This window comes from Doryrhamphus excisus, chromosome 6 (assembly GCF_030265055.1).
Source record: "Doryrhamphus excisus isolate RoL2022-K1 chromosome 6, RoL_Dexc_1.0, whole genome shotgun sequence".
Classification (NCBI taxonomy): Eukaryota; Metazoa; Chordata; class Actinopteri; order Syngnathiformes; family Syngnathidae; genus Doryrhamphus; species Doryrhamphus excisus.
This window is the reverse complement of record NC_080471.1, coordinates 9,496,594-9,522,277: the sequence shown is the minus strand read 5'-3', so window position 1 is coordinate 9,522,277 and position 25,684 is coordinate 9,496,594. Positions and strand designations below refer to the sequence as shown.

The window sequence follows — 25,684 nt, the reverse complement described above, 5'->3', positions numbered from 1 at the left end:
GAATGTGAGTGTGAATGGTTGTTTGTCTATATGTGCCCTGTGATTGGCTGGCCACCAGTCCAGGGTGTACCCCACCTCTCGCCCCAAACACAGCTGGGATAGGCTCCAGCACCCCCGCGACCCTTGTGAGGATAAGTGGTAGAAAATGAATGAATGAATGAACGCATCAAATGTTTTATTTGTTCTGAAGGAATAAAGGGGCTTTTATCCTTTGTTACAATAATGAATAACTATTCATATTCATACTATTCATAATCATACTATTCATATTCATATACTTGTTTAGCCGTTATCTAAACTTAAAAGGCAGTTACACCCACACATAGTGCTTTGCGTGATTTGCAGCATCTTAATACACCCACACATACGACTCGCCATGGCAAAAAAGGATCAAAGGAGCACACAAGCAGCAAATCTCTAGACACCTAGGGTGAAGGACACGCCACAGATAGGCCGGCACCACCAGGCACCACCAGCTCCGGGCTCTCCTCACCTTACTGACCCTTCGCGGATTGGTCCACATCTGCCTGCCATGGAAGGGTGCTGGAAGGTCTTCACCAATTGGCCGCCAGTGTGATGGGAAAATTTATATTTCACAGGTATAACATAGGTTACACATTGTGTGAATTATATTATTGAATTTTTATTATTTTAAATCATCTTACATGTTTATTACTGTGGCTATTTTATTTACATTTGTTTATCTTTATGTACAGCACGTTTTAACAAATAGACCATGACCTTACATCTCGCATTTTTGTGCTGTGCTGTGTTAAATACAGTAGCACAGAAAGAAGCAGCCATTTTCATTCATGACGTCGCGTTAGTTAGCATAAACACCATAACCATGTAGCATTTCACTAAGCATTGCTAAGACTAATGAAGCCGTTCCATGATGGTTAAGAGGAACGGCGGCTGACTCAGGAAGGTGTCCTTGACTTAGAAGCCCAGGCTTTCTGAGAAGTGTGCAATTCAGGGACTTTCGATCGTACCGTTGTACCTAATGTTGTGTCCAGTACGGTGGCAAAATGCGCCACAGTGGAAAAAAGACTTCATTTCCCATCAGCAACCGCGACATGGCAAAACTTACCGACTGACACTTTCATCTTCCACAGAAACGAAAGTTTTTGACTTGAGAGCAACTTTGGTGTTGGCTTCTAAGAGTTCGGACTTCAGCGTGTCAGTGCAAATACTTCACGGTGAGTAAACACCTTTACGCGTTTCACTTTTACTTATAAATACAGATATTGGTCATTTAATGTCTGACAGCAACGCTTTATATTGTCTTCGAGTTTTTGTAAGCAGTGTGCGTTCGTCGGGGTGATTTCTAGCTTTGTGGGGGCAATTTTTTGTTTGTCAATCTACGATGACAATTTGTCCCTAACCTTTATCAGGGGTTCAAAACTCAAAACATACTTTAGGTTGTGGGCCTAACTGTACATTACAACCCCACCCCCTATTATTTATCCTAAACTTTTTAACACGTCTGTAAATACAAGCGTCACGTTTGAATACAACTTCTAAATGAAATATTTATAAATAAATGACTCAACATCAACTGGTTAGCTACCTGTTTGAGACCACTGTGATAGCATCACTGTACAACTTGACATCATCAATTGACTAATCATTTTATGGGCTATTGTTCATTTTCCCGATAGTTTAGAAACAAAAGTGAAAGTCAAGACGAGATGTGTCGCATATTTGGTCACACAAGTGCCAGCAAGGCACTCATATAGTATTCATATAGTATTACTTACAGAGGCCCTATTATACTCATTTTCACACTTCTGTACCCCTATAGAGTAGCTACACATGATACATTAGAACTCTTTCTAGAGCTTCCAGGCTTTGCACCTCTTCCTGCAGATGCATTGTTTCCTTGGGTTTCCTGCCTTTCATACCTGCCTACTCTGCTGTGATTGGTCACATGCAGTCTGCTTGCTGTATGCACACTCTACGTCTTGTTGCCGGGGCAAGTGTTATTTTTGTGTTTGTGGTTTTTTAATTTGTGTGTTTATGCAGATGTCTGTGTAGTGTTTTTTTTTTTTTTTTTTTACATTTTGTGTGTTTTTGTCAAGATGTTCTGACACTGATGTTCTGTTTGTGCAGATGTCTTACACGGTGGTTTTCTTTGATCTGGTGACAACCGGGCTGAGTATGAGAATTTTTGTCATAATATCCTTATAAGCTTTTTCTTTTTTTCCTTTGGTGACTTAAAATCATCATTCTATTTCATACATTTCTGTAAACATTTTCAACCGTCTGACTATGCAAACAGGATTGGCTAATATTTGAGATGTCATGTGACTGGCTCGCACTTGAATGAAAATCCATGTGGAATATCTAATTTCTAACAGGAAATGAAAGTTAATTGGATCTTAACCTAAATTCCTCAACCTTGTCTGTTCTGATTAGTGTTTGTCCCACCTAATCATTGAACATGAACTGATGAGGCCTGCTCGGACAACTTGAATACAATAAGATGATACAAGAAGTGTTTTTGGACTTCCCACAGACACCCGTGGGTGTGACATCATCCAGATAGGAGCCATCAATGGTGACCACACCTTCAATGCCTACACTGTCCCCCGTTGCAATATCAGCAAGAAGGCCAGAAAGGTTCACGGGTTTTCGGTGTATGATGACGCTCTGTACCAACACAGGTTCTTTAAGCCCACCTTCGATCTCTACTACGCTCTCGACTCTTTCATCAACTTCCTGGGCTGCTTCCAAGGGCCTGTGTACCTGGCTGCCCACAACGCCGATCGCTTTGACGTCCCCGTGCTCATCAGGGCGCTGGAGGAGTTTTCCCTCCTGGATAATTTCTGGGGGGTGGTGGACAATATTTTGGACACCTTATGGCTGAGTGAGATGCTCTACCCAAAAGGCTCTATCGACAGTGACTCCCAAGAGCACTTGGTGAAGTACTACCTGAACCAGACATACAACGCCCTGGAAGATGCCAGGATGCTACAGGAGCTCTTTGACTATTGGCAGCCAAACCCACATTGCGTTCAGAATTCCTTGATATTCCAGTAGAGAATTTTAATGACTTCTTTTAGTTATTCCACTGTGGAAAATAATTTTCATTCATTCATTCATTCATTCATTTTCTACCGCTTTTTCCTCACAAGGGTTGCGGGGTGTGCTGGAGCCTATCCCAGCTGTCTTCGGGCGAGAGGCGGGGTACACCCTGGACTGGTTGCCAGCCAATCACAGGGCACATATAGACAAACAACCATTCACACTCACATTCATACCTATGGGCAATTTTCTATGAATAAAGATCATGGCCTTATTTTGTAACCACTTCCTTTGTCGGTCCCTAATTTAATGATCCCTATTTAGTTCAGGTGCGTGCTCTTTCTGTCGTGGCTTCATTGTGAATTGTCGTTGGTTTGGTTCGTTTGGTGGGTTTTGTATCCTGCTGCTGCCATTCGCAATAAAAGATTCATTTTTATCCACATGTTTGGTCCTGCTCTCTGCATCCTGGGGTCACATCGCAAAGCCACCAAGACCGCTCATGACAATGACCATACAATGACATAATGAGTATAGTAACTGTCAATATAGTGATTTATAAATTATTTGATTTTAAGTTTTAAAATGTCTTAAATGTTTTAAAATGTTGCTAGAAATGGAAGTGAAGACACCAAACTTTGTTTTGTTGTATACTGTGTGCAATGACAAACCACATTACATCTATATACGTAAAATATAACAATGAAAAAACACACATCTTGACCTTTAGACCAATCAATAATGCACAATAAATAGTACATCCATCCATTTTCTATACCGCGTATCCTCAGGATGGTCGCGGGCATGCTGGAGCCTATCCCAGCTGACTTGGCGTGAGAGGCAGGGTACACACTGGACTGGTCGCCAGCCAATCACAGGACACATATAGACAAACAACCATTCACACTCACATTCATACCTATGGACAAAGCTCTTTAAATAATGACACATCTCTTCAAAGCATGACGGAAGCGACGACGTCTGCCATGGAAGAACTGAGCAGTAAGAAAAAAAGCGGTCACTCACTAATTTTGAGGTACCTAATGACCTAATAAAATGACTAATAAAAAGTTTATGTTAAGTGCAGAAGCACTGAATAACATAATTGTTAGGTTAATTGGCGACTCCATGAATGTGAGTGTGAATGGTTGTCTATGGTGGTCTATGTTTCCTGTGATTGGCTGGTGACCAGTCCAGGGTGTACCCTGACAAGTGGTATAGAAAATGAATGAATGAATGTAATAATTACATCACCAAAATTACAACAAAATAAAAGATGGAGATATTTTATTTTGTTTTAAGTTTTAGATCCCACTCTGTAAAACAGGGCAAGATCCACCCCAGCAGTATCACTACCACGCCCACCACACCTCTGCAGACAGCGATCTAAACCTGTCTCCTAAAATGGAGATGGGCGATACTGCACGATTTGGTATCCGAAAGCAAGTAAATGCACAGTCAATATCGCCATTTTGTAAAGATCATTGAACGATGTTTTAATTTTTGCATTGGATTTTTAAAAATCAACAAACATATTTGTGAATGCAATCAGACAATGTAAATATCAACACAATAAAATTACTGTATTTCCTTTTATGACTTACAGTTGTAAACTAAAACATCATTAAATTCCTCGCATTTTGTGCCCCAAACCCTTTCTTGTCTAACATTTGCCCTGAATGTGTATACAATATATAGATACAGTCAAACCTGTTTTCATACACAATAAGTTGTAAAAAAATAAAACAAAAAATGTAATTTTGTACATTTAAAAATGTGCAAAAACATAATGAATGTATACTTTGAAATTATACTTTTTTATTTAATTTTAGGAAAACTAATATAGGAAAAAAGTTCCAGTGTGACAGACAAAATAAGATGTACAGGTAGCAAAGTTACAGCACAAATCTTTTATTACACCGCAGTTTGTCCATGTTCTCTGCGTTTCCATGCTACAGCATTCCCAAAATGCTAAAAAACGTGCTTTTGTGGGAGGAATACAGTAGGAAGTACAGACATGAGTGTCAACAACAACACTGGTAAAACAAAGCATCAACTTGTCTCTGTGTGCCTTTGAAAGACGCAAGACACAAGTTAGGGTATCAGACATGATTGGAGGAAAAGCGAAAAACGGTAAAAATACGTCTGACACCTTGCAGTAACTTTCAGCGACAACCCATAAACGCTACAGTATTAGTTGAAGGGGAGACATCACTGCGTTCAGATTGGTGACAATATGCAACACAATAACACAATATTCGATACGTCATAGCATTTGCTTGGAACAAAGTGCACTTCTTGGCCATAGTTAACATGACAAATTATTCAGTAATTGAATAATTATTATCATAATGGTGAGGGGTGCAGTGGTCATCCCTGGTATGTATACATACGCCATGTTTTCAGGAGATGGTACAAAGGAGAAAACATACAAAATGTAGCTTCAAATACTGTAAATTCCTTTTTTTCATCATTTTGTCGGCATTTCTTGTTTGCTTGTTAGTCATGCTTTGTTGTACAGTAGTCTCCACCACTTCACTGCAGCATGCTGGCAACGGGCAGTACCACGCCACAGTCATTCTGCGTACATTTAAACATGCCACGGGCATCCCCTCAGCTCCACAACATCCAATTGTTGATGCTCAACTGGAAACACGTGCAGCTTATATAATTTCGTCACGCCACATAAACGTAAACGCTTTCTGCACCGGTGCAAATATGCTTCAGCATTCGTCATCAGTGTATATTTCCACATTTTCACAGTTTAAAATGTGTTTGCATTATTCCATTATTCACTGCATTCATAAGGAAAAGTGAAGCTTCATATTAAGAAATTAAAAACATACAAATTAATCGATTATCACTGTTTAACTTGTAAAAATGTTGAGGTGCAGAAGACTCTTGTGCTTTTAACCACACTGTGTTGAAGGATGGTGAGGACATCAACTCACCAGCAGGTGCTTCAAGTGGAATCCTAGATCATGTGATCATCAGTTCCAAGTGGAATCATTTGCTAATTTTAATCACTTAAACAAAAAGGTCGCCAATGACTGGGACCGCCGCTCAGCTGAAGGTAGCGTGGGCCCCAGATGTTGGTCCTGTCTGATGAGTTTAAAAGTTCACACCCTCAAAAATACATGGGGACCATCACACTTCATCACACACATGACTCACACCTACAGGAGGCAGCAGGCCCTGAACATGGTCACACCCGCGTGGGAGCTCACATGCAGAAGCACACTCTCGTTGGCGGACACAAACAAGACGGTGCCCCGCCGCAGGCTGACATCAGCAAGCGCGCCCGCCGATGTGGCAGTGGCGTCTCCTTCGATGACCAGGAGGATGCTGGCACTGTCGACCGGCGCCACAGTGTACTGCTTCACAGAGGCCGGGACCTGGGGGGGGGGGGGGGACCATTGCGTTATCTCAGGGTTGTTTGCATCGTCTGGATTTCAACAAACTGGCAAAGCAACAATGGTGGACGTCAGGTCAACATCTGAAGCAGGGGTGTTGACAAAAAATACATTTTCTTGACTGTAGGCCCAGGTCCGTATAGGACGGCATGTGGGTCCAGACTGGAACCGCAGTCTGCCAGTGAGTTTAGCCCACAAGTTTTGCTTGTAAGTTGTTGTGCTGCCACAACAGAACGGTACCCGTCATAGTAGCATAGAACCCTGAACTGCCAACATTGGGAAGGATCTGCAAAGACTAACCTTGTCAGCTGGTCTCTCACCTGTATCCTCATGACAGTGAAGTCTGGCACAGGGGGGTCATAGATGGTGACGCATGGGTCCGAGCCTTCCTGGACTGACGGGAAAATTTTGGCAGCAGAAGGGGCCGGGATGTAGCTGAGCATCTCACACAGTGTGTTGACGTCGATGTATTTCGGGGTCAGGCCAGCCCTCACCGTGTTGTCGGAGCACGCCATACACTCGATGCAATCTGACATCAAACAGTTCAACTTGCATTTATGACTCAACACTGAATCCAAATGTTTACTACAATTGTACAGTATTAGCGTTACCGGGAGTCCAAGTTCCTTGCTACAGTGCATGCGAAAAGTATTCACAGCACTTTTTCCACATTGTATGTTGGTCTCACTCATTTGACACAACACCTTACAATGACAACAAAGTTATTTTTTTTAAATGTCTGGAAAAAAAAACAAAACAGAAATCACATGTACTGTCCATATGTATTCACAACTTTCCACTGTTTCCACTGCTCTTCTTTGAGATGTTTCTATGTCATTTTCAGTCACAAATTGCGTTATATGTAAACATAATGCAAACAGTGCACAAACTAGTTTTCATGCTTTTTCGGCGTGCCATAAATAAATGACACACATTGCCACAGCCAAGTGTAAACACTGCTATCGTCAGACAGGTGACCAAGTAGTTTATGGTCAGTGATGGCGCTTCAACATCCCTCTTCCTTCGTGAGTGACTCAGCCAGAACTGGCTGTGCAAATACTTCCCATCCAATCTGATGGAGCTTAAGGTACTGCAAAGGGGAATGGGTGAAACTGCCCAAAGTGAAGTACGCCAAGCATGTGGTATCATATTAAAAAATACTTCAGCAAAGTATTACTGAGTAAAGGCCGTGAATACCTATGTACTTGTGATTTATTTCTTTTTTTTAATAAATTTCCAAACATTTCAAAAAAACATTTTTCATGTTGGCAATATGGGGTGTTGCATGTAGAATTCCAGGGAAACAATAATTATTGATTCAATTTTGGAATAAGGCTGTCACATAAATCTGTTTTTAATGTCTAACTTTTTATACCTGACTGCTGTGACCCGCTTTTACTCATGTTTTAACTGTGTATTAACAAATGAATGTAGTATTTTAATGTATCATTTACGGTGTTTACTTGATTTTATTCAACTCCATTCTTCTGTAAAGTGTCTTTGAGTATTTTGAAAAGCGCTATACAAATAAAATGTATTATTATTATTATATTGTTATTATAAAATGTGGAAAAAGTGAAGCACTGTGAATACAATGCACAGACCAATAACATATTGGGACATCTGGTCATCTGACAGACAGGAAAACCGTTCCATTTCCAATTCAGACTAACTTAATTTACCAGATAGAAGGCCTGAAGTCATTCAGTCCAGCGTAACGTGACTGACCTCCGTACAGGTAAGCGTGAGGCTCACTGGCTCCAAGGAACATGGCTTGGTTTGGTTCCAATACCACATGATTGAGGAAGTAGATGGAGAAGCAGCCAATGTCTCCAGGATATTGGGAATGGAGGCGGAGCAGCAGCTCACCATTGCTGCTGGATGTATCCTTGGCTGCTGCGCCTAAACAGACGCACAAGAAGAAATTACATTTTAACAAGTAGTCGTACCTTCAATGCTCTCCTGGTTGCTGCCAATTTGAATTAATTGCACTTACCAAACACAATCACAATTATAGCAGGAATGACCATTTATGGTTGGTCTTAAATGCTGTTTAAAGCTTTTTAAATGTCATAAGTGACTGTACTCACCGTCTTCAGTGACTCTCTTCACCAGCATGTTCAGCTGATCCACAAACACTTTCTTCTCACAGTTCATCATCCTGGTGAAGCACTTCTTCAAGGCCTGCCTGGTTCGGACTGCATCTCCCAGGCTGCACCGCAGCTCCTCGGCAGCCTCGTTGCCCACCAGAGCGTGGAACTCTGGGACAGCTGATGTATGAGTTTGTAGGTTGTATTATACATAAATACCTTGGTTTTAATGTTTCCTTCAGTTCATTGTGGGTATATATTGTAAAACATAAAAATGTTTACAGATTTATGATTTTTCAAATGAAACAAGTATATATACATAGCATAAAAATTAAAGGATGTGGGAGGCATTTTCATCAATTTTGCACATTAAAGAAGCTAAACCTCATATTATTGGAAACCTCATATTACAAATATAAAACATAAGGTGGCCAGAAATATTTCAATATTGAATAAAGCAAAATTTGTTCTCAATCAGAAATCACTTATTGTGAGGAAATATGGGCTAATAACTATAAAAGCAATCTTCACTTGCTAAATGTACTGCAAAAAAGGTCAGTAAGGATAATTCATAATGCCGCGTACAGAGTGTACAAATGCTCCTGGTTATTTAATCCAATAATAAAACAAATGTAACAGTTACTGATTGTAAAAGTACCAGATGGCGGTAGGAATTAATAAGCTTTGCTTCTTCCTACTCCTTTTGGACATGTGGAACTGTGAACTGATTATGTGATGCACTCAATTGTAATCTGATGCATGTTCAAATGAAATAAAACCATTACCATTACCAAACCAATGCCTGGACTGCACAGATTTTGGCAGCTTTTAGGCACCCTCCCTGGGCTCGTGGAGGTGCATTGCAGCGCTAAATGTACACTACCTGCCCCTCACAAGGTGTACTTTGTGGGATACACACCTAGTTTTTATCATTTCATGATTCCGCTTCACCGAAAAACCTGTCTGAGACCTCATTAAAAGTTGCCCTAAGAGACTTACATTTGAGGAATCCAAGGATCTCCTCCACTGGCCTGAAGCCACAGAGGCCCTGGAAATGGGTAAGAGCGATGGCCATTTCTGGCTTGTGGTTATCGTCTGGGTAGTGCTCCGGAAACTGAGTGTGGAGACGAGCCGCTAACTCCTAAATAGAACACACAGTGCCACAGAAAGAAACATATATTCATAAACATTTCATTTGGCATTGCAAAGATGACGGCGAGACATGGGCCGTTATGAGATTTTGATAACCTTGAACAAAAATATCACAATATGACGGTTTCATGGTGTTATAAAAACTTTCAAATATCTTTATTGAAAAGAAAAAATGTCAAGTCAAAACTATTTGAAACCATATGATATAAAACAATGACTGTGGAACATCTATCATCCATCCAATAAGACCAATATGAAGCTGGTGAGCACCTTCAAAGTGGAAGCGGCCCAATCCTAGCTGCGTGTGTGTCGTGTGTGTGGTGTGTGTGTGTACTCACTCTATTTGGATGAGCCTGTATGGACAAAGCTGTGTTGACTGAGAGAACTTTGAAGAGGAACGGCAGCTGACCCTGGAAGGTGTCCTTGACTTTGGAGCCCAGGCATGCTGGGAAGTGTGCGATCCACTGACCCAGCGTGGTCTGTGCTATCCTGTTGTCTTTAATCTGGGAGTCTCCCTTTGGGTGGGCACCCATCCACAGCTGTTGGGGGAGGGAGGGACATTTGCATTTGACTCGTTCTCTTTAAAATCAATCACCTCTGATTGGAGTTTGTGGCATCGGTCAAGGAAGCAGTTCCTCCTGCTTGACAAAGTTTGACAATTATTCTGTACATGCTATGCTTATTAGAAATTATTACCGGCTTTATTACTTCTTGAGAAGAAATTCCAGAGTAATATGTGGTAACCTACTGCATTCACTTTTGCAAAAACACTGCAGCATAGGTCAAGATATGCTCAGCTGTTTAAATATTGCAGTAAATCCTATAGTTGGTATTGACCAGGGTGACATTCATGTTGTGCTGCGTGGAAGTGTCACCACGGTGGTAAACTGAACGGATGACCTTCGAGACAAACACGGCTGGGTTCCCAAGTGCCAAATAAAGACCATCCATAAATAAAACCACCCAGGCTAAAACTAGCAACACCTCATTTTATGCAGTGTTGTTTTATCTGCTTGTGCTTATAAAGGTAGCCATGAGCAACATTATTCCATGTACCTCTGCGTAAGGTTTGCCTTCCTCGATGATAGCCAGCGGGTCTCCACCAACCACCAGTTTGGCCACCTCGCTGTCCAGCCCCACCTTTCCCCACGCGTAATTCTGCACAGCACAGGTCAGGGGAAACACTGCATGGGAGTCAAAGGCAGTAACAAGTGTTATGTTATACACAAAAACGAAATAGGAGCCAGATACTGTATGTGCAAGAATGGTGAAGTAACCCACAATATAATACTATCGCGAGAGTTTCTGCTGAATAACAATAGTGTCTCAGTGCAACACAAAAGCTACTATGCACTATATCAGCGTGAACAAGAAGAACGAAAAAGCCATGAATGATAATATTATATACGCCAGTGTAGTGTATGAGAGCGTGCATGATTTTGGGTACCATTGCTGCAGTGACAGGTAACATTACACTTTTCCCCCAACAAAAATAGCCGTTATTTGGTGTCCTTGTGGCAGAAGAGCGCCTGATGCGGGGGGGCTGCGGTCATTGGATGAATCGCTGACAGAACACTAAAGATAAAGCCTCATTGCCAGGTCCACCTGACAAGTTAGCTAGCATGCATGCAAAGCTAACTTCGCTCTTGTTAAACGTGTCTGATCATTAAATAACAATGACACAGAGAGTGTTTTTGTTCATTAAATCTAAACGGCCAAACAACGAAACCTCAGCAGATTGAAAGGTATATAAATGAGTTGCACAGGAGAAAATCGCCTCACCTCTTACTTCCTCCATGACGGTGACGTAGCTGGAAGTCAGATGGTGACGTCACGAATATTGTTAAAGAGGAAAGGCTACGGTGGCCGACAGGGCACATGTACGGCCAAAACAGAAAAGATGCACACAAAAAGAACCACAACCACTATACACGTATATGCAAAGGGGAAATGCTTTAAACCTCTGCAGTCACATGAACTCAGCAGAATCACAAATGCTAAAAACACTGCATAAGAGAATGACTGTGATCATGCGATCACAGACCAAAATCTACAAATCTATTTAAAAGAAAAGTGAAATGCAGTGAAGCACTTATTATAATACAGGTAATTCATTTACCCTAGAGGGCTCATGACACTAAAACATACGTTGATCTTATTATTTCTGCCATTGAAAGGTACAATTTCTGTTCTATTTTTTTTAGGCTTTGCATCACTCCTGCATTGTACATCCTGTATCTGAGGTTCGATCAAATTTCCTGCCCTTCTCCCCAGCACTCTGGAATAGACTTACTGAGGAGTATGATCCCTCTATAGTTGGAACTAGGGATGTCCCGATCCACATGTTGTGTCTTCCTATCCAATCCAATTAGATTTATAGTCTTGCAATCCGATCCAGTACCAACCTTTTTCAAAGCATTATAATAATGCAACCAAAGTATTGCTGAATTTACTTTTTTATTACACAGTATGACCGACAATGTATTTTTTTTAACAAAGCTTTGTGAGTCAGGTCGCTCATCCAATAAAAGTCCATCTAATAAAAATATGTACCCTACGTCTAAAAAAAATATGTACCCTGCCTCTCGTTCTATAGAAAATGGATGGAAATTACGGAAACTACAGTAAATGTATCAAATGTTTTTTTTTAATGTATCAAATGTACTTTTCGGGTTACACGCATCCTGGATTTGTGCGTGGCGCGGTGACGTCATTGCCTGTCTGACTACGCCTGCGCAGGAAACTTCACTCGAGGAAGTGAGTTGAAGAGGAAACTTCAGCGGTGGAGAGGAGTTCGATGTTTATTCCTCGCTCACAAAGGATTAAATAACCAGGAGCATTTTTAAACATGTCGCATTTTGATGACAACCCATTTGCCGAGCCCGCTGGTGTCAACCCTTTCAACGTAAGTTCTTTATTTTGTGCTAAAGTGAGGCTAAACAGACGAGCTTGGTGGCCGTCATTCGTGAGACGGTAGCCACTAGCCAGCACGTCAGGAAACTTGTTGGGTGGATGGTGGTAGGCAGTGCGTAGGATACAAACTTCTCTCCTATTGGATGAAATACTCAGAACTGACAGAACTGCAACCAATCGGATGTCTTGAATCGGAAAGCGGGTGGAGTATCATCTGGCCTAAGTTGCAGGGAAGTTAAACTGTAGCAAAAGAGGAATGTGTGGCAAACCCTTTTAACCGCCTTGCTATATACTAAGTTTAGAAACATTTATTTATTTATTAATGCATGCATGCATGCATTCATTTATGTATTTATTTTTTCCCCAAATGAATTTGCGTTGTTTTAGGCATGAAACATGGCAACCCTCAAATGTTGTACTGATCCTTGTACCTGACGGATGGTCACTGGGTTATTGTGCATTTAGGGATTAGTACAGTAAAGATACAGTATACAACAGTAAACGGGGATACAGTAAAGAAGAGTGTGTTTGAATGTAGTTTTCAGTGCACATGAAGCCAACAACATCACAGTGTCTTGTATTGACCCTGTCATGTTTGTGTCTGGGTGTTTTGGATTATTACATAGTAAAACACACATCAACAGTCTAAGGGAAAATAAAATCTTCCACGGTGATTTGTGCAGCAATGCAGTTAACTGTACTTTGTCACAGATCAGAGCTCTGCATGTCTGTTTGATTCTTGGGTGGGGAGATTATGTTAAATAAATAACCTGTCAGCAGCTGGTATATGGTTCCTGGCCTCTTACTTCCTGTCCGGCAAGCAGGAATCTCATTTGTTGGACTAAACACTTGCATGATTGTATGAGCACATAAGCATCAATAACTACGCTGATAATATTCTATATCCTGTGCTGTTGATTTGTACTGTGGTCGCTAACATCCTGTTACTTGTTTTCTTCCTTCTCTGTGGTGTCAGCAAAAAACATACATTGAAGGCAGGAGAAGATTTTTTTGTAGTCTCGCACAAATCTTTTGGCTTGGGAAAGGCTTGAACAATGGAGTGGCTTTCTGTGTTTCTTTGTGGTTGGGAACACCTGGGAATAATACAGTGCAACATCTTAGGCTGGACTTTCTGCTCAGCAGCAATGATTGATTGACCTCTAATTTGATTGGATCTAAATAAAACAAAAATACATAGAAAATAATGTAATTAGTGATGAATTAAATTATAAGGCTTGCGGTTTGTTACAACTCAGTAAAATGAACACATCTTGTAGCTTCATTTGCATTTTTATTAAAATGCCAGAGTCAAATGACTTGGCTGTAACTGTTGATTGTAGTGCATAATGGCTATGTCCCAAAGTGCAATGCACTCTCATCGAGCTCCATCTCAATAACGAGTTTTATGAAAACAAGCCTCGCTTAAGTCTTCGGAAAGACAGCCATGCCAATGGAAGTGTTCATCCTGTTCAAGCTTAGACAGGAACCTTACCTGGTGACCGAAGTAATACTGTCTGAGGCATGGTTTTGAGAGATACAATCAATCATGGACATGCAGGCATATCTGTGTTAAAATCACACTTACAGCTGTATTTTCTTCCATGATAAGTCCATCGTTAAAAGATCCAGTACATCAATGCGTAAAAAAGGAGCATAATAGGCCCCCTTTAATTTATGACCCCCAACTTAGCACCCTCTACTGATCATACCAAGTAATGTACATAAAAGCACGGACAAAAACATAATTTTGACTCTCAACAGGAAGCATAACAGGAACAAGTGGGACTGCTCAGATTTCCCAGTGAGTCCGGCAGGGAATGTTTACAGGTGTGTCTCGAGCTGATAAGTGGCAATCAGTCCAGTCACCTGTTTGGTCACATTACCAGAGCTCAGGGGCCTTTAGTACTACACACAGGGTTGCATTATAGCTGGCAGGGTGCGGATGTCATAATCTAATGTGCATTATTAATTAGCCATGACAAAATTAATTGGTGGCATGCCGCATCAAATAAATGATTTTATGGGACACAGTGAGTGAAATATGAAGAAAATCCACTTCCACTTTCATGGGAGGAGTGAGATTTGGAGTGACCTTTTCTGGTTATTCCATACCAAACCCACCTAAACTTTGTGCACTATGAATAGACAAGGGTTCCCAAAAATGTAGCATATAACTGTCCAAAGAGTCTAAGATGAAGAATTCCGATTCAGGGAGAATTAAGGACTCCACAGTTGATGCCTTTGTTGATTAATTAATTTGTTGATTAACATTCAGGTCTTCAAAATGTTGCAGCCTAATCTGTTTAGTGGGATTTGTTGAGATAAGTTGAATAATATAGTAAATGCTTTGATTTGATTCCAGGACCCAGCTGTCACCCAGGTGACAAACTCCAGCATAGAACCAATTGATCAGTACAACCCTTTCCCTGCCACAGTAAGACCACTGCCTCCTCTTCTTCTATTATATCCCCATCTCTTCATTCTGCTTTAAAGAATTAGTGTGCTTTGCTATTCGCCTTGTATTTCTTTAACTTTGTCATTTGTCACTGTCTTTGTTTTTTGGAGACCCTGGCAAGTCAGACCACTCCAGCCTCCACCCAGCCCTACCAGCCGGCAGTGTTGCAGCCTTCTTCTTCAGAGCTCAGTCCACAGGTGAGCCACACAATGTACATCAACACATTTTGTTTCGTATGCTCGTCAAACCTTTGTAACTCATCAAATACAGCTGTCCCTGTTGCAACCCAGAGGAACAGAACATGCATAAAGAGGACACAAGGGGCTTGAAAAGCAAGTCGCCATATTTTATTGATGAATAATCTAAGAAAAAATCCCTCCTGTGCCCAAATAAAAAGTCCTGATGCCCCGGCCCAAACAAACAAAAGGCCGGCAAGATGATCAGGTCAACCCTATACAATGACTGTCATCCTACTATAACTAATTCCCTAAACAAAACCAAAACTGAAAACAAGTCAGCCGGTCACACCAGGACAAACCATTCCGTTCCATTGTCTTCCACTTATTTGGGTCCGGGTCGCGGGGGCAGCAGCCTCAGTAGGGAAGCCCAGACTTCTCGGTACTCTGCTACCTCCTCCTGCTCCACTGGGAGGACACCGGAAACAGGCTCCACTGCTCCAGTTGTAAAGGACCGAACCACCAATCCCGTACTCACAGGGCACCCCCACAGGACGCCGTGAGGGACACTGTTGAATGCCTTTTTCAAGTGCACAAAGCACATGTAGACCAGTTGGGACCCTCCAGCACCCTCCCAAGGGTGTACAGCTGGTCCAGTCTTTTGCGACTGGGACTAAAATCACATTCTCTCCAGCACCCTGAGAGGCTGAGGAGTGTGATCCCCCATAGTTGGAACACACCCTCCCACTAGAACACACCCAATAGAAAAACACAAAACCCACCCTCAACGGTATTGAGGACAATGCTGCCATTTTCTTGTGTACACAATAAATTGGCCATTGTGTAGTGCGTATGCTGTTTTTATAAGGTGCCAAAGATCTGCAGTATGTTAAATGTGAAGAGGTCTCACTGTTGCAAGTCACATGCAATACGTCAGTGACTTTGCTCAAGAGATGTTCCTACCTTCATCTGCAAACTTAAATGGAGCTTGAATTTTCCAATAAAACCTTTTTCTACCTCCTTCCTTCCTCCTTTTTCCAGGCGGCTGCCACTGCAGCACAGACCAACCTGCTGAGGCAGCAGGAGGAGCTGGAGAGAAAAGCTGCTGAGCTGGACCGCAGAGAGCAGGCACTCCAGAATCGAGGCTCAGGTTCAGAGAGACAAGCACAGCCCACTCTTGTCTTCCCCTCTGCACCACCCACACTCTCAACATAATTCATCATTACAGTATTTACTTTAAATAACAGTTGAGTAGGGCTAGGCGATATGGACCAAAACTCGTATCCCGATATATTTGAATATCAATATACGATACATAGCCCAATATTTTTTTTCCACAAAGTGAGTATATGCGTGCAAAGTTTTATTAAATGGAAAAAATCGTATAGAACAATAACCGCTGAAATAAAATACTATATTATCTTTAAATAAATATAAAAAAGTTCAATCTAATTTTCAATCTTCAGTGCAATCATGCTGCACTGAGGGAGAGAGGGAGTACTTGTTTTAATGGTAAACAAAACACAGATTTTATATTTACAATGTTTCACAACACTGCCTACTAGTGGCCAACATAAGTAACAGAGTGGGGGCGAGAAGGGGAAGGAGTGATTAATGACACGTGGAAAAGTATTATGATTACAAACATGAAAAACACATACCTGAAGGACAAAAGAATGAAAATAAAGTTCTTTTCTCTCCACTTCTGCATCCTACACAGACGGAACATAAATTACACAATGTAACAAAAACCACGACGGGCCTAGTGTAACGCAAATCCCGCCAGAAGTGTAAATGAAAAGAAGCCCCTTTAACTAAAACCAACGATCAAAATAACATAAAACCACTTGAAATGACAAATATATCGACATAAAAACAATACACACAACACAGATGACCAAATCTTAAACTAAACAACACATTTTGTCCGCAGCTCTTTAACTGAACTTACCCTCATCATTGCCAACCACGCTGTGTGGCAAAGAGAGGGAGTGCCACCAGATCTGGGGGCAACTACGGAAGCCCGGGAGGAGCAGAAGTGAAAGGATAAAATAAAGCACAAACAAGGAAAGCGATGAAAATAGAGTCAACAAGATAAGAAAAATAAATAACTCATTGAGATAAAATTCACACAATTACTAAATAATAATAAATTCACACATTTAGAAAATAAATGATAGAGTGCATTTTTAACTCAGCAAGCTATAAACCAGGGGTCTCAAACTCAATTTACCTGGGGGCCACTGGAGCTAGGGTCTGGGCAAGGCTGGGCCGCATCAGGTTTTCCAAAAAAAAAAAAAAACGCATTTATTAAAAACAGAAAAATATACAAACTTTTTCTGTGCTTTGGTTCCGATTTTCCAACTAGAGAGCTAGCGACCTAAACAGTAGCCTTCAAGTTATTTCCTTTAAACTTAAATAGCCAAAAACTTACCACTTCCACACGGATAGGGAGGATAACTATTAACAGTTATTTAACCTTTAACATGAACATTAATCAAACGTAATAATTTTTTCTGGGTACATGATACCATACAGCATCCATATCAAACTTGCGCGGGCCGCACTAACATTAAACTTTCATATCAAGGCGGGGGCCTCAAACTAGTGGGCCCGCGGGCTGCGTGTTTGAGACCCCTGCTATAAACGTAACAAGATCCATAGCTACACATTTGCTGAAGGGGTTGGTATGGCACAAAAAACAACAAGAAAGTAATAAATAAAGCACAATAAACACTAAAAACGCTGCCGATACAGAGCTGCCGTAACTAGCTTACACTTGAAACATGAGACCTCCGCATCAAATCCAGTCTATATCGATATGAACGATATGCTTGTTTTTCATATCACGCTTGAAAGAAATATTGCCCAGCCCTATAGTCGAGTAAACAAAGAAAAAAATACATACACAACTGCCTCCATATAGAGTGCATTTTGCTTTTATTGTAACTTTACTTTTGTTCTCGCCTTGTCAGGGAAAGAAAACAACTGGCCTCCGCTTCCGAAAAGTTTTCCCATTAAGCCGTGTTTTTATCAAGACTTCTCAGAGGAAATCCCGACTGAGTACCAGAGAGTGTGCAAGATGATGTACTACCTTTGGATGTGTGAGTGCTCTCACATAATGAATAATATTAAACAACATTAGGTGTGGTAAAAGAAAAGTGTTCTTCAATGTTACATCTAGGATTGACACAGTCGGAAATGGACAACAGTAAATGTACTGTACGTTTGTTAAAGGGGCCCTAAGTTTAAGACTTAATATGTACAATACAGCCCAAAAGTTTGGTCACACACAACACAACTGATTAATTAACCCATTAAAAAGGCAGTATAAATATAAAATTACTTACACCGATATAAATGATAAATGGACACAAGCCGAGTTGATGACTGTGCACCATTGCGCACTGTATCGACACGTCGGCGCCTCACATATGCCACAGCATGTAGGGCCCTATGATTTCCACATCAACAGAATTGCAGAATTGGCTAATATTTATTTCTTGTTCAACTGACACACATACATTATTTTTACAATGAATTTTATGAAGCTCATGGTGAGAACAGCAAGGGTTTACAGTGCTAATATGACATAAAATACAAATCTAAAATACTGTATAAGACATATTTAGAGTTATTTCACACTTTTTTCTGAAATACATTATTCGACATGTTTTCATTCATAGTTTTGAGACTTTAGATTGCAAATAGACATGAAAATAAAGAAAAGGCTGTGAATGAGAAGTGTCCAAACTTTTGGCCTGTACTGTATATGTTTGAAATGTACTCTTGTTCTGCATGATACGGAAGTGCCATATCGTGAAGTTGGTGTGTTTTTAAACTTTCCCCGTTTTAATTTTATACCACTACTAAACTGAACTGAATGGCCGCGGCAACCACTGCTCATTACTGTTGGTAGCTTTGTCTTGAAAATGGCAGCCCAAAAGTTTTGGGCTGCTCAAAAGTTGAATTGTGTATCTAGACTGGAGTACACCAGAAATGGAAAGCAGTATTTCCCACAGTACTGAAGTCTATCGGTGGCATTAGCTGTATTACATAATAGCCCATGATGCAAATACGGGTGTTGGTTAAATTCCCTTGCAGTGTTCGATGCACATGCATGTGCCTTTATAGCACATGTACAGAGGATTTTAAAACATTGCTGATGTTGCCTGGACTCCATGTGCCCTAACTTAAAAGATGAGTGGTGGTGTGTGCCTATGACCTGTGTTTAAGAAGCATTTACGATGGCATTTACTACACAGACCGTTCCATTATAATATGCTTGTGAGTGAGGGTGAACAAGTAGTTCCAAATTGAATAAATATATATATTTTTGATTTTATAGATATATATATATTTTCATTTATTTGTGGCATTTCAAGGGCGGCACAGCAGTCGTGTGGTTAGCCCCGTGCATGTGTGGGTTTTCTCCGGGTACTCCGGTTTCCTCCCACATTCCAAAAACATGCTAGGTTAATTGGCGACTCCAAATTGTTCATAGGTATGAATGTGAGTGTGAATGGTTGTTTGTCTATATGTGCCCTGTGATTGACTTGCGACCAGTCCAGGGTGTACCCCGCCTCTTGCCCAAAGACAACTGGGATAGGCTCCAGCACCCCCGCGACCCTCGTGAGGAAAAGCAGTAGAAAATGATTGAATGACTGTTGCATTTCAACTTTATTAGTGGTAACTGACCTACTCCTATGTTCCAATAACATGCATGTCAGGTTAATTGGAGACTCTAAATTGTCCATAGGTATGCATATGAATGTGAATGGTTGTTTGTCTACATGTGCCCTGCAACCAGTCTGGAGTGTAGCCCACCTCTCGCAGATGTGCAGAACGCAGATTTACCCTGTACAGACCTGCAGATTCATGGAATATGTTATTGACTCCTGCTTGACCCCCTGCAGTCAACTGTGTGGCGCTGTTCCTCAACATGCTGGCTTGTCTAGCCATGTTCATCGCGGCTCTTTCTAACGGCACGGATTTTGGCCTCTCCATCCTCTGGCTCATCCTCTTCGCTCCCTGCTCCTTCCTCTGCTGGTACCGGCCCGTCTACAAGGCCTTCAAGTGAGTTTGTGGGGAGTAGGAATCATTTTTGTGTCATCGTAATTATGTCTGTGTACTGTGTTGGCATGCACTCAAAGATTGTGACACATTCTTGTTTTCTTCTCTGTTTAGGACTGACAGCTCCTTCAGCTTCTTCTTCTTCTTCTTTGTCTTTTTCTGCCAAGTGGTTATCTTCATCATCCAGGCTGTGGGAATCCCCAAGTGGGGAAACAGGTGAGTCTTAAAACTAATGTGTTCATTTTTAAGCCAAACAAGAAACTTTTAGTTTGACTGGAAAGCCCGGTTTATACTTCTGTGATACTTCTCCCACTTCTCCTCCAAACGCTTGAAGTGCACCGCCAACAAAATTTAACCTCACGTCAGGATAATCAAGGTGGCCATCAAGGTGGTGATTGGTCAGCATTTAGTACATTATTTCCTGTGTGTGTGTGTATACTACTCGTTCAGTGGGCATACAGACCACTTTCACGAACGCCTTCTCTAAATTTGGATCAACAAGGCTCTCCCGTTCGAAGAACATTAACAAGCTAAATACTCAATCAGTGCCATGGTGTCACATTGAGTTGACTCACTGGAAAACACTGATCATAGCATTTGGTGGAGAATTGCACGGCATGCTCTCAACCCTGACACAGAACTTCAAAACCAAAAGTTTTAAGGTGCAGTGACTACACAGAAGTGTAAAACAGGCTCAAATGACTAGGAGCTTTCTAGTTATTGTTTTTATTATTTCTGCATTCATTTATCTTTGTCATTTTCCTCTCTGTTTGAAAGAAATACTAAACCAATGCACCTGGCCAACTTTGTTACTGGGCCATAGGTGGAGCACATGAGTCCAAAGTCCAAAGGTCTATTTTCCAAGATGAAAATGACTTCAGGCTATGGGGGTTTGATAGTTAGTTAGTCCTTCTGTAGTCTGGAGAATAAGTATTTGATCCCAGGCTGAAGTTTACCACCTTACAAATATATGAACAGTCTACTACCATGGGCAACACCAAAAAGCTGAGTGAGGAAGGGACCAACCGAGAATTAGAGGGGAGGAGCAGTCTAATGATGTCAAAGTAACCCTCAAGAAAAGCATTAAGCCACCTTCACCCATGGATTCATTTTGTTTGTGCCTCTTGCATGAAGTATTTGTGAACGTAGCACAACCTATTCCCAAACAATGAGGGCGGTGTGCATCAAAGCGTGTCACTTTCTGACCCTGCACTTGGCAGTGTGTCAAAGCTTGTCTAGTCCTTGCATTTCCCAAGTCGCCAGCAAACAATACTGTTACAAGAGGCCACAAAAAAATAGCAGTCACAGGGAGAGCAAGGCCAGCAATGCATATGCGTGCTGGAACAATGCATGTCGTAATGTGCGTATTAGTTCATACGCTGAATGCAAATAGTACTTGACTTTGGTGCAAATTAGTGCATAAATAATGTACACCACAACACATTGTGGGACAATGCAAAGGCAAAATTGGTGTCAAGGTGGCTTTAGTAATACACTTTGTTGTAGATTGAGATCTCGGGCCTTCTAGCAATCAATAACTAAATGACTCAGACAAATCTTGGGAGAATGTGATGTGGTCACATGAGACCACATTTAAGCTCTGAGGTATGAAGTGGACTGGACCTGTTTGGAGGCAGTGAAATGGTGAATATGAAGCCAACAACACCATCTTGACTGCAAAACATATGGGTATTGGGTATGTTTCTCTGACCAAAATCCCTCCTGAGAGTTGTGCAACCCTGGTGACCAACTCCAAGTTTGCCCACAAGTGTTTATCCACAAGTACTATGTTATGTGTTGCTTTGGGATGAAATACTTACTTCCCTCAATCTTAATTAATGTATAACCTTTATTGAAACTTACAAGAATAAAATATAGGCTGTTTATTTTGAGCAGAGCAGGCTCAAGTAATCACTACACTCGAGTCTGTGATTATATGCTGTCACTTTTCATGGAACACTTCAGCATTGATTATTTTGCTAGCATCTATCCCCTTGACATGATTAGAAAAAACATATTTACTGACTATTTTCTAAACCTCAAATGTCAACCATGTTTTGACCACAGTGGTTGGATCGCCGCCTTCTCAGTCATCAGCAGCAACAAGGCAGTGGGTGCCATCATGATTATTGTGGCCATCCTCTTCACCTTCTGTGCTGTGATATCTGTCATCCTCCTCAAGATGGTAAGACTGCAAGAAGACATTTCACACCAATATTCTAAATATTCCACTTCGAAAAACATATTCATACATCAATCGGAACTTGGGAGTCAGTATTAGTACTCAATGATTCCAATCTGTGTTTATGTGGTATGAAACGTTAATTTTGTTAAAACCTCAACATTTTTTATCCATCCATCCATATTCTATGCTAGGGCCTATCCTCACTAGGGCTGCAGGGTATGCTAGGGCCTATCCCAGCTGACTTCGGGCGAGAGGTGGGGTACACCCTGGACTGTTCGCCAGCCAATCACAGGGCACATATAGACAAACAACCATTCACACTGACATTCATGCCTATGGACAATTTGGAGTCGCCAATTAACCTAGCATGTGGGAGGAAACCGGAGTACCTGGAGAAAACACACGCATGCACGAGGAGAACAAGCAAACTACACATAGTGATGCCCGAGCGGGGAATCGAACCCGAATCTCCTATGTAATTTAGATTTTGATTGTTGTTGGTCCCTGCCAACTTGAGCTTGTTCAGGCTTGGCTATATACGGTGAGTCACGAGAGTGACAGGTTATCAGCCCGATATTGTGCACGATGATGCATATGATTCTAAGTCTTTCCTGTAATTACACAGGCAAGCAGTGGGGTGAAGTAGACATGGCATTGGAGGCAGCGACACAGGAGATGGAAGTATATTATAGCAGTCGCCTGACGACCAGGCTAAATGCTGATTGTGACTCAGGTTCTGCTCTATGGGTGCGTCCATTATTCGTGGGGTTTTGCCGTTGAAAGTAAACCCTGTGTATTACAGGGGTCTACTGCAGACTTTGCTGAGACAGGCAAGAAAGTCTGAAAGGTCGATTCATCTTGAATGTAGTACAAGGAAGCTGACAGAGCTTTTAGCTAATGTTGTGTTCTTGTGCAGGTTCACAGCATGTACCGCCGGACTGGGGCTAGCTTCCAGAAAGCCCAGCAGGAGTTCTCCCAGGGCATCTTCACCAACAAAACATTCCAAACTGCAGCTGCCGGTGCAGCATCCTCCGCGGCCCAGGGAGCCTTCCAGGGAAACAACTAGGCGTTTCCTTGCTAAGCTAATAGAACAGGGCAAGGTCTGCAAATCATCAGGTGAGGGTTGATTAAGTGAGAAACATATAGAAGTCAGGAGATATTCTGACTTCAGTTAGAAATCCAACCTTATAATATGTCGACCTTGAGCAAGATGGGGCTGCACTCATAGACCTCAATCCCTCCGCCTGCACCCCCACCATTATTTTGAAGTGAAAACCACACTAGGTGCATTGTGGGTGGAGCATGTGAGAGACGTTGACTGATGATTTCACTTCGTCTTGGCTTTGTATATTTTGTGTGCACTTTTTGGCGATGCTATCTTCAGTGTAACGAACTGAGTACATCCATGCAACCACATGCAACTATGCATGTGTGTGGCGTGTTTTTTTTTCCTTTTTCTTCGTGTCATTGATTGGCCATTTGAAAAGTCTTCATTGCTTCACATATTTCATGTCTAATGGAGAAGAACTACTGCGTACTTTAGAAATTCTAATACTGTCATTTCAAGTTGGCCTTGCCTTATGAGTTGTACAAAACAGTAAACGTCATATTTAAATAATAAATATCCCTCAAACTCGGCAAAAACATGAAATGTTAATGCTTAAACACACTGCATCAATTTCAAATCGCTTGCTACCATATGAGGTTGTTGGCTTAAAATCATGACAAAGAAAACTTTCAATATTAGTTGTGGAAACTCAGTTTGATGTACCTTTTGCATTTTTACTCTCCATTTACAATTCAAAAATAACACTTTGTCTATGGATGTATATTTTCTATTCGGTTTCTCACTGAATAAATGGTTAATATGAGATGTATCACATTACAAAATTGCTCCAGCTTCCAGAATGTTTTGCCTTAATTTTTACTGCTTCAAAGAACAGACATCAGTGCCTTTGTTGTTAAAGATGTACAGTAGCGTCTTATAATAAAATGCTTGCCTTTCAATACTCGATGGAGCTTTGCTTTTCCTCCATTTCAACTTCTCTCATTCGTAATAGAATTGGCAAACACTGCAAATGATAGTCCAGTACCAAGTCCATATAGGGCTGCTATTGTGATACAAATACAGTGATACTTTTTTACTTGATATTATTCCTGATTTGAAGGATTTAGTGATTTTGCCTTGAATTTGTTTTCGTGAAATAATCAGAATAAAATACAGGACAACAATTTTGTGTAAAAAAAATATATATATATATCATATTTCCGATAAATTTAAAGGGGACCTCTTTTTCCACTTTTCTGACTCATAAATGTTAGTAGAATGTAGTTTCAGATAATGAGGTTTGAGGGAAAGCTAACTTGCCTAAATCGGGAAACGTTAGCAGAAGTGGTTGGAGTTGCAGATTCCAGCCCCAAAAGAGAAAAATATGGGCCTGTGAACATGGGCAAAATTGGACTATACGAAGCTGGACTATACAAAGTTTGATGCCTTTCCAATGTTACTTGGTCATGTTGTAGAGTCAGAAGAGCAAACTGTAAGTAACAATTAATCAGTGTCCTAAATGTTTATTTTGTGCAAGTAAGCGGTTGTCTGTGTGGCATTATAGAGTGCGCATAATGGAAAATGGATAATACAATCATCCCGTTTATTATATTCATATTCAGCAAAATAAAATCAGTTGTGCAAAATAAGTAAAGAAAAGTAAACTGCTATCAGTCAATGAAATCCAAGCCCTCCAATGTGTCAAACAGTATAACAGTATGCCAGTACAGCGGTGCCTTAGTTAATGTCATTATTCAGTTCCAGAAGGCCTGATTCAAACCAAAACGGACTCTAACCAAATCAAATATTCCCATAGAAATTAATGTAAATCCAATGAATCCATTCCAGACACCCAAAAATGTTCACACAAAGCACATTCTATTCTATAGACAATAAGTCTTGTTTTACATGCAGAAAATGATGCAAAAATAATTACAAATGACAAATGAATGGAAACTGAACATTCAACATGACTTTGTTATGTTGTGTATCTCTCTGGCAGCAGAAAACTCAGATATAAACAAACGCTGTTGCTCTATAAGGGTGCCTGCGGCCCACAATGCCTTGCATTGCACGAGATGGCAGCGTAAACAAACCGAACGCTAAACTTCACCGAAGTGGGTGAACGCAAACCAAAGGAACATTTTAGAAAATA

General features: G+C 41.1%; 3 protein-coding genes across 6 annotated transcripts; 2 read left to right on the top strand and 1 right to left on the bottom strand.

Annotated features, from left to right (window-relative positions):
- The first annotated feature begins 386 nt into the window (after nt 1-386).
- On the top strand, nt 387-3,463 carry LOC131131605 (uncharacterized). 2 transcript variants are annotated; one of them, XM_058076451.1, is made up of 4 exons: nt 387-599; nt 1,116-1,199; nt 2,113-2,158; nt 2,519-3,463. In XM_058076451.1, the coding sequence occupies exons 3-4, from the start codon at nt 2,113-2,115 to the stop codon at nt 3,040-3,042; spliced, it is 570 nt and encodes a 189-aa protein (XP_057932434.1). In that variant the 5' UTR covers nt 387-599; nt 1,116-1,199; the 3' UTR covers nt 3,043-3,463. The 2 variants fall into 2 exon arrangements, with proteins under 2 accessions (XP_057932434.1, XP_057932433.1); XM_058076450.1 differs by lacking the exons at nt 387-599; nt 1,116-1,199 and adding an exon at nt 1,216-1,975.
- A 1,451-nt stretch (nt 3,464-4,914) lies between these two features.
- mpi (mannose phosphate isomerase) lies at nt 4,915-12,085 on the bottom strand. Of its 3 annotated transcripts, none has more exons than XM_058076448.1 (9): nt 11,973-12,085; nt 11,462-11,490; nt 10,736-10,863; nt 10,018-10,218; nt 9,527-9,668; nt 8,528-8,707; nt 8,307-8,339; nt 6,758-6,966; nt 4,915-6,419 (listed from the first exon to the last, which is right to left on the bottom strand). In XM_058076448.1, the coding sequence occupies exons 2-9, from the start codon at nt 11,475-11,477 to the stop codon at nt 6,201-6,203; spliced, it is 1,128 nt and encodes a 375-aa protein (XP_057932431.1). In that variant the 5' UTR covers nt 11,478-11,490; nt 11,973-12,085; the 3' UTR covers nt 4,915-6,200. The 3 variants fall into 3 exon arrangements, with proteins under 3 accessions (XP_057932431.1, XP_057932430.1, XP_057932432.1); XM_058076447.1 differs by having other exon boundaries at nt 8,166-8,339; nt 11,973-12,081; XM_058076449.1 differs by lacking the exon at nt 4,915-6,419 and having other exon boundaries at nt 6,945-6,966; nt 8,120-8,339; nt 11,973-12,081.
- Nucleotides 12,086-12,421: 336 nt separating this feature from the next.
- Nucleotides 12,422-24,501, top strand: scamp2 (secretory carrier membrane protein 2). Its single transcript, XM_058074983.1, has 9 exons — nt 12,422-12,584; nt 14,955-15,026; nt 15,158-15,244; nt 16,265-16,373; nt 18,199-18,327; nt 20,140-20,299; nt 20,411-20,512; nt 22,364-22,481; nt 23,398-24,501. Exons 1-9 carry the CDS (start codon nt 12,528-12,530, stop codon nt 23,545-23,547), a joined length of 984 nt encoding a protein of 327 aa, XP_057930966.1. The 5' UTR covers nt 12,422-12,527; the 3' UTR covers nt 23,548-24,501.
- The last annotated feature ends 1,183 nt before the right edge of the window (nt 24,502-25,684 follow it).

What these genes read in the sequence shown, in the direction of transcription:
- LOC131131605 (XM_058076450.1), top strand. Translation starts at nt 1,931, where the DNA reads ATGCAGTCTGCTTGCTGTATGCACACTCTACGTCTTGTTGCCGGG. An exon ending in CTCTACGTCTTGTTGCCGGG is followed by an intron (nt 1,976 to 2,112) that starts GCAAGTGTTATT and finishes CTGTTTGTGCAG; the next exon opens with ATGTCTTACACGGTGGTTTT. An exon ending in TCTGGTGACAACCGGGCTGA is followed by an intron (nt 2,159 to 2,518) that starts GTATGAGAATTT and finishes GACTTCCCACAG; the next exon opens with ACACCCGTGGGTGTGACATC.
- mpi (XM_058076447.1), bottom strand. An exon ending in GATCCTTGGATTCCTCAAAT is followed by an intron (nt 8,708 to 9,526) that starts GTAAGTCTCTTA and finishes CTCATACATCAG; the next exon opens with CTGTCCCAGAGTTCCACGCT. An exon ending in TCACGCTTACCTGTACGGAG is followed by an intron (nt 6,967 to 8,165) that starts GTCAGTCACGTT and finishes GTTTGATGTCAG; the next exon opens with ATTGCATCGAGTGTATGGCG.
- scamp2 (XM_058074983.1), top strand. Translation starts at nt 12,528, where the DNA reads ATGTCGCATTTTGATGACAACCCATTTGCCGAGCCCGCTGGTGTCAAC. An exon ending in CCCGTCTACAAGGCCTTCAA is followed by an intron (nt 20,300 to 20,410) that starts GTGAGTTTGTGG and finishes TTCTCTGTTTAG; the next exon opens with GACTGACAGCTCCTTCAGCT. An exon ending in CTGTCATCCTCCTCAAGATG is followed by an intron (nt 22,482 to 23,397) that starts GTAAGACTGCAA and finishes GTTCTTGTGCAG; the next exon opens with GTTCACAGCATGTACCGCCG.